General features: G+C 44.8%; 1 protein-coding gene across 1 annotated transcript in view; it reads right to left on the bottom strand.

Moving 5' to 3' along the window:
- Positions 1–1,340: 1,340 nt before the first annotated feature.
- The window catches only part of vrtn (vertebrae development associated), a gene marked incomplete at its 3' end in the record, with an annotated part of 16,340 nt that continues 10,180 nt past the window's right edge, over positions 1,341–7,500 (bottom strand). The window contains exons 7-8 of the mRNA XM_083790443.1: positions 3,653–3,969; positions 1,341–3,227 (exon numbers count right to left, since the gene is read on the bottom strand). Of these exons, the coding sequence (XP_083646569.1) occupies positions 1,341–3,227; positions 3,653–3,969 (2,204 nt within the window). The remainder of the gene's footprint in view (positions 3,228–3,652; positions 3,970–7,500) is intronic.

Raw genomic sequence — 7,500 nt, 5'->3', positions numbered from 1 at the left:
CCCAATAAAACCCCTGTGGTGAAAGTGGTAGCAAAAATAGTGTATTGACAAACCAATCTAATTGACTGCAACAGACTTCATTAAGAGCGCCTACAGCATTCAGCAATAAAAGAACACAGCCATGGCTGTTGACTCGTTTATACTCCAAAAAAGTATGGATTTAAGAGGAAAAACGTTGCAGATTACATTACAAGTAAGCAACCCAGTTGTACGACAAAGTAGGCTATCACTCAGGTATATTAAAGCATCTGGAAGAGTAAAAACACACTGGAAACAAACTCAAGCGTTGAATGATGGTTTATTGATATTGTGCTTGTAACAAATTACGTCACATTATGGTTGAGCATAAAGCAGGCTGTATCGTGTCCATCTCCAAACAAGCTGCTTGTCTAAAGAGAACCTAAACTGAAACAACCTGGTCATCAAGTCCATCATGATTCTTTAAACATTCATTTTCTAATAGACAAAAGGAACAAAGGAAGCTTTTTTTTTAAACATAAAACTGTACAAATATAGCATGCTCGTGTTGAGTTCAAATGGTGCAAATTAAAAAAATAGGATGTGCAAAGTGAGAGACAAACTCATCTGCCTGATTAAGACAGTACGTTCAACAATGTGATGGAACTAATATAGTGCAAACTACATAAGACTATTTTGGTTTGGAAGTTGACATTTCTTAATGTGTGACATCAGAAAAGAAACACCAGAGACAAAGTGATTCAAGTGAAGTGTGCATTAACTTCTCAAAACATATAAAAATATTGAAAAACTGCATAAAACCTTAAAATAGATGCAAAAACACAGCTTTGAAAGTCTTTGCGTCGTATCCCTCCATGTTGAGGAATATAAATGATGAAAGGCCAGGAAGCTACCAGGCAGGTGCATCAACAACAAAATTACATCCAGTTAAGAATGAACTATTGCAGTGAAATAAAAGGAAAATAAAGTATCCCAATTACAATGGGGTGGGGGTGGTTCAAAACAAGAGAATGGAGAAAAAAAAAACCATCCTCACACCAGTGACTTTGAACTGCCTTTTGCCTGAAGGGAAACACACAGGAGTTAAGTGGAACCTCAAGACCAAGGTGGTCTCCTTTCACACACACATGCAAATTTCCATGAGATAGAGGGGGGTGTGGTGGGAACAGAACAATACATTCAGCTGAAACCTACAGTTTAAAAAAGGCTGTGCCATTCTCTTCAACAGATTATGGAGTTAAAAAACAATGTCTAAAAAGAGAAAAGTACGTCGTTTGTCTTTTGGGTGGATAGAGCATGAATTCTGTGAGAGGGCACCGATAATATTCATTCGGCTATACATTTAGTGTACATTCGTAATTTCACCCATGAATCAATGGAACCCCATGATGCAAAGCTCGTTTCCACATGTAGTACGTCGAGCGAGGCGTGAGGGGGAAAAGGGACCTGAACTCTTTGAACGTGGGGAAAGACTTCTCCTCGAAGCGTTGCTGCAGGAACAGCTTTGCCTTTGCTTTGAAGTTGGCCAGAGCCACAACGTCCATGACAAACATGTGGTTCTCCGTGGGCGCCATGGCGGGATGACTGTACAGAGAAAGAGAGCCGTTGATGTGGGGCATGGTGGGGCTATTCAGACCTTCAGGACTCCCCTCAAAGGAGAACACATCCTGACCGGCCATCTTCCTCTCCATCGCCTCGTTCTCCATCTGTGTTGTGGCTCTCTCCTGGCTCCTTTCAATCGGCTCCTCTTTGACCTGTACAGTGGCTCTCCCTATGGCCTGCTCCTCCATTGGCGTGATGGCTCTGCCCAGGCTCCTCTCCATCGCCTGCTCTTCCATCTGTGTCGTCATAGTGTCTCTCTCCATGCTCTCAGAGACATCCACAACGGGAACGATCCGTTTTCGCTCGTTCCGCCACTGCCAGTACAAACAGGGTGACATGGACGGGTACTTCAGCTTGAACTTCATCAGAGACCATTTGGACCGCTGAACGTGCCTCTTTGCTTCATCCCTCAGGTACTTCTTACTCATGTATGCCCGGCGGAGACTTTCGTGGTTTCGCCGGAAGAGCTTGGTTCTTGGAGCGGCAGGCTGGGCAGAGGCAGAGAGAATCGGTGGGGAGGGCAGACTCGTTGGACTATGGCTCTTGTCCGCGTCCGAGCTGTCTTCACCACTACCAGCGGTGGGCTTGTATCCTCGATTGAACAGCATGGCCTCTCTTCTCCAGTTGTAGTAGGTGGACCTGGAGATCCCAGGAAAGTTCTTCTTGAAAGCCCTGAAGGGAAACGAGGTGTTGGTGGCGATGCAGGTCTGCAGACACCGCTTGGCATCCTGCATCTGGGCGACGTTTTGGGCACGGTCGGCCTCCAGCTTGCCAAAGGTGAGGCCGAACATGCTGGCCACGCTCTCGTGTGTTTCCGACTCGCTCTGCCTGGCCTCTGGAGAGGAGGAGGGCCAGGACTCCGGCTCCGTACTGTCAACGGGACTCACCTCGCCGGTGGAGGGCGAGGTGGTGTAGAAGTTCCCCCCAGACGACATGAGCTCCTGCTTCCAGTCGTAGTAGGTCGACCTAGGAATGCCGGGGAAGAACTCCTTGAACTGCTGCAGTGGGACGACCTTGCCCTCCCGGTAGCAGGCCTGCAGGAAGTGCTTGGCCTCGTACCTCACCGCCGACTTCTGCCTGTGCTCCTGCGACTGCCTCCGCCAGCGGTAGAACGTGGTCTTGGTGATGTTGTACTTGTCCTTCAGACTGGCGTAGGACAGCTGCGAGTCCTTGTTCAGCAGCTGCAGGGTCTTGCTCTGCTCGTTGGCGGGGCTGCCCGTGTTCAGATCCGTCGCCTGGGCCAGAGCCACGAAGTGGTGCGGCATGAACACGGAGCCGGCCCGCAGCTCCCCAGACCACATGATGTGCAGGGTGGGGGCCGCCGCGTCACCGGTCCGGGGCCGCACCAGGCGGTTGAAGTACGGGCGGATTTTGAGGTTGAACATGGGGTAGACGGAGTAGACGCTGCAGCGCAGCACCGAGGCCAGGGCGTACACATGCCACATGTTGGCGTAGGAGCCGGGGAAGCAGGAGGCCTTGACATCCGCGTCGAAGATGGCCTCCAGGACGGCCACAGGCAGGTTGATCATGGCCTCCGACTCCTCGGCGCACAGGCTGAAGCGCACCGCCTGTAGCATCATCTTGGAGTCGATCATCCCACACAGGTAGTAGCGTTTACACAGAAGCATCTCCACCACAGTCCTCACCTGTGAGCAAAACAGCAGTCATGTTAAAATCATTGATAATGAATGCACTGGGTATGATACAGAAGTAAATTATGGCATGCTCTAGCACAGTGGTTCCCAAACTTCCCAAAAGAGAGCTTTGATTAGACGTCTGTCCGGGAACCAAAAACAAGCTTGTAGATCGGCTATTTTCACTACTTCTTAATTATTATTTTCTTAGATTTGTTTGTAAATGTATGATAAGAAACTAATAACCACTAATATTCTCTTAATTATTTAGAAAATAGCCGATACATCACATTGTAAGCTTGTAGAAAATGTAATACATTCTTGCATATATGATGACCAAGTGGGTTCTGTGTTTGTGATTAGCATTTTACCCACACGGAAAAAATAAAGTAATAGGTGTTGAAGTGACAACGAATTGCCCATTGATCTCTGCTCACCTGCAGTTCCAAGCTGAGTGCCGTTGTGCCCACAAGCAGAACGCTGGCAGCATCAAACAGCAGGTTGCCCTCGCCCTTACAGGCGATGGGCAGAAGGTCGCCAGGGGCATCGGCCGGGTACAGGCTGTGGGCAATGTCGTCGATGTCCGTGGTGGCGGGGAAGTCCTGGCAGAGGGCCTGGGGCAGCTGGAAGGGAGCCAGGATCTGCTCCACCTCTCTGGCCACCAACATGAGGGCCTCCAGGCCAGAGTTCTCTGTGGCATTCTGGAGCTCTCCCAGCACGGCCAGAACGACCTCGCTCCTTTGATTCAGCATACCTGAGAGACAGAACGAGGCAGGACAGGCGACTGTTAGATTGATGGCCATCCATTTTTTTCGTCTTTTTAATTTCAATGACCCCCATTTAATTTCAGACCCCTCTGAATGCCCTACTTGATCATACTACAGCGGCACTCAAAATCAGCAGTTCTGTAGGCTCAAAACGTGACATGTTTTGAGCTTGTAAATATGCTACTTAAAGCAATTTTGGACATTTTCCACGTGACTATGCATTAGATTAGACCATAATGATCTTTTATGAGACAATGTAAGTAAAATCCTCAGTGTATAAATGTTACATGACACTGAGAAGAAATACATGATTTAGTCACCTACTTAGAGGTTGGAGATTTTTTAAAGGCTCAAATACATTAATTAATTAATTTGAGAAAAATACTAGGATACATAGCCTACAAATCAATGCATTATTGTAGTAGGCAATAGTGCCACTTCTGTTTTGAGTCACAAGAAAGTGCACAGTCTGCACACAATCCTTCGGTGTAGCACTCAAGTGACAACAGACTGAACAGAGGGAATCATTTCATTCATTCTTAAATTAAACCCACCGTAAGAAGCTACACATTAGGACAGGTAATATTCAGGTCATATTCAAACAAACGAAATTGGAAGTTTGATATGCATCTGCCATAGTCCCCTTGTGTGCCAGTGTGAGTATTATGCTGCTGAACCCACTTGTTTTGTGTGGTCGAGAAAGTTTAATCAAGACGCGAAGCATTTGGATCCGCCGAGGAAATAAAGCCAATTACCACAAAACCACACTGGAAATAACAGTTTAAAAAGTCCTTACCTGTAAAACTCGGTGGATCTCCTAGGTAGGTTGCTGCTTCAGACGGTCACTTAGTTTGACGGAGCTTGCGGCCTGCAAGTTGCACTGAAATATTATTGTGGCTTGTTCGTGGTTACTCCATTGTGTGTGCGTTCGCTGAGTGTGTGTGACTGTGTGTCTGTAGCTGTGCTGTGTGAGTGTGTCCTGAGGTCCTAGTAGGAGGACAGTGCTGGAGATGTGGTGATAAGGAGGCAGGAACACTACCCTTTAACCTTTCAGGAAATAGTCAATCGCCGTTTCGCTTTTTGTCTTGGAGCAACACCTCCTCCCACCTTCTCACAGCTCTCCTCCACTTGGCTGGCTGCAGTCAGGGTCAATTTCAATGTGAAAGGCGCATAACAAAAGCCACCTTGATGATGGGCCATCGTCAAAGAAACATTTAGATAGACGCAGGTTTCGGTGTAGCCTATTTTGCTTCAAAACAGACTGTTTTTCTTTGCCAAAGCAAGCAAACCCAGACCCAGTCAATAAGGTTGATTTCCGAGTTTATGGATCATGCACAATAGGCCTACACCTTTCAATTTAGATTTTTAGACCGCTATGCTATTGTTTTTTTTTATATAGTAGCCTAAAATAAAGTTATTATTTTAAACAAGATAGATAATATGATATGGTAGCATGTACATCACCCACCCTTTTCATTTCTGAAGATGTGTGTAGAATAATTTTTGGAACAGTAGAATTACAGCACAACTTTATAAAATTCCAAATTCATATAATTGCACAATTTTGAAACCAACAGAAACATGGCCTATTATTAAACATTACTCAGCATTATAATTATAGTCATTTTTTAACAAAAGGCCTATTTAAGTATAGTTGGACATAATTATTGTGCCATCGACTTTGTGTTCTACATAGTACAAGGTTTATTTTGTGGATTAGAGTGAATGTGCAGACAGGGATTTGGAGACTCTCGTCTGAGACGAGACTGCTTGTTTCTGCAGAGAGTATCATTTTTAACACCTCTCCTCCTCTGTCTTCTCCTCTCCTAGCCTTTTGCAGGATTTGGCTAATCTAGGCCTTTTGTTTTAACACACAAATCCCAACCATTCCTCCAGTCCCAACCCCCCAGCATGCATATACGGTTCCTCACCCCAACACACACACACACACACACACACACACACACACCATGGGACAGAAGCATCCAGTCCTGTCCACTGCAGGTAGCTGATAGACAAGCTGGTGCCATGGTGAATGGTCTGCATATCTTCATCGTGGGTTCTCTGGGGGTTCAAGCCTTTGGCCTGCACCTTATCTGCACTACACACAGAGTGGGAGAGTGTTTGCTAATGAATGGCACCGTTTCTGCAGTTTGTTAAATGTGGATGAGTTTAATTATTGACGTACCAAAACATGGAACACACCACACAGATTTATATTAATTCAATTCGATATCCAGGGCAAGATGTTACGTGCAGATGTTTTAAATCTGTCTTGGACACTGTCACCACGTATTAATATATACAGGCTCTTTTCGGTTACAAGAACTGGCCCATGCCGTGAAACGTATTTCACAGGCCGTGGAGTTGTTTCCACATATGGCTCGCATGGTTTCAATTTAAAGTTCTCATAACCTAAGTTGGCTCCTGCTCCCCCTTTAGAGGTGGCTTTGATTCAATACTTTTTAAACAGTTTGCTAAAAGTACAGATGTACAGTTATACAATAATGCTAAAAGGAAGGATACACACATACAGGAGAACACAAAAAGACATCACTGGTTCTGGAAAGTTTCAGGTTTTAATTCTTGAAGGTTACCATTCGAAGAGCCATCTCTCAGAGGGATATCTCTATGTTTGGTGTACTGTATATAGTTGTATATTTACTTTGCTGTATTATTGTATAGATCAGTGGTTCTCAGTGTGGGGTTCGGGAACCCCCAGGGATCCTTGGGGGGTTCCAGCTAGGGGGTCCCTATGGGTAAATGATTGCTAGTTAATCTTCACCATTATTGCATGTACACCTAAATACAACTGGAGAATGTACATGAATGTTCACAATCACAGTACAGTCTGTTTTGATCAGAATGTCACTGTATAGTCTTTACCTACAGTAGAGAGAGATCAAATTACGACAGGACATATTTTGTCAGAATTGTTTTGAAATAATCTATTGAAAGTGTAGCACTTGAGATGTATAGCATCTCATTTTCGAAGTGGTCCTGGTCCTATACACACACATACAACAAAATGCATGTTACATACATGTACATACAGTACAGATACATATAGATAGCTAGCTTGCTCGCCCTCTCACACCCCCAGCCCTTTGTTGTACAACAAGAAATGCATTGACCTGATGGATGATAAATCAAAATAGTAAAAGTACAAACAATTTAGAAGCATACAAAAATATGTGAATAAAGGAATATACAACATATCAGATCAAATCACGGCTTTTCTTAGATTTTGGTTCCAGAGATAAAATATGACTGACCCATGAATCTGCAAAGTGGTTGGTCAGGTCAGTGTAACTGCATCAAATTCTGAATCTGACACTTTAATGTACGATAAAATCCCAGTGTTCATTGGGGGGTGTACAGCAAATGAAACCAAATGGTACACTCTTCTGAGGTAAATCAACACTAGGAATTTTGCTGTGAATGTTGATCAACAAGTGCATTGTTTTTCCTACATTACAAGAATGGACATTTGCTGCCCTTTTTCCATTTCATGTAAT

The sequence above is a fragment of the Protomyctophum parallelum genome (genome assembly GCF_964188405.1).
Source record: "Protomyctophum parallelum genome assembly, chromosome: 19".
Taxonomy (NCBI): Eukaryota; Metazoa; Chordata; class Actinopteri; order Myctophiformes; family Myctophidae; genus Protomyctophum; species Protomyctophum parallelum.
Note: the sequence above shows the minus strand (reverse complement) of the source record. Positions and strands in the feature narration are given on the sequence as shown.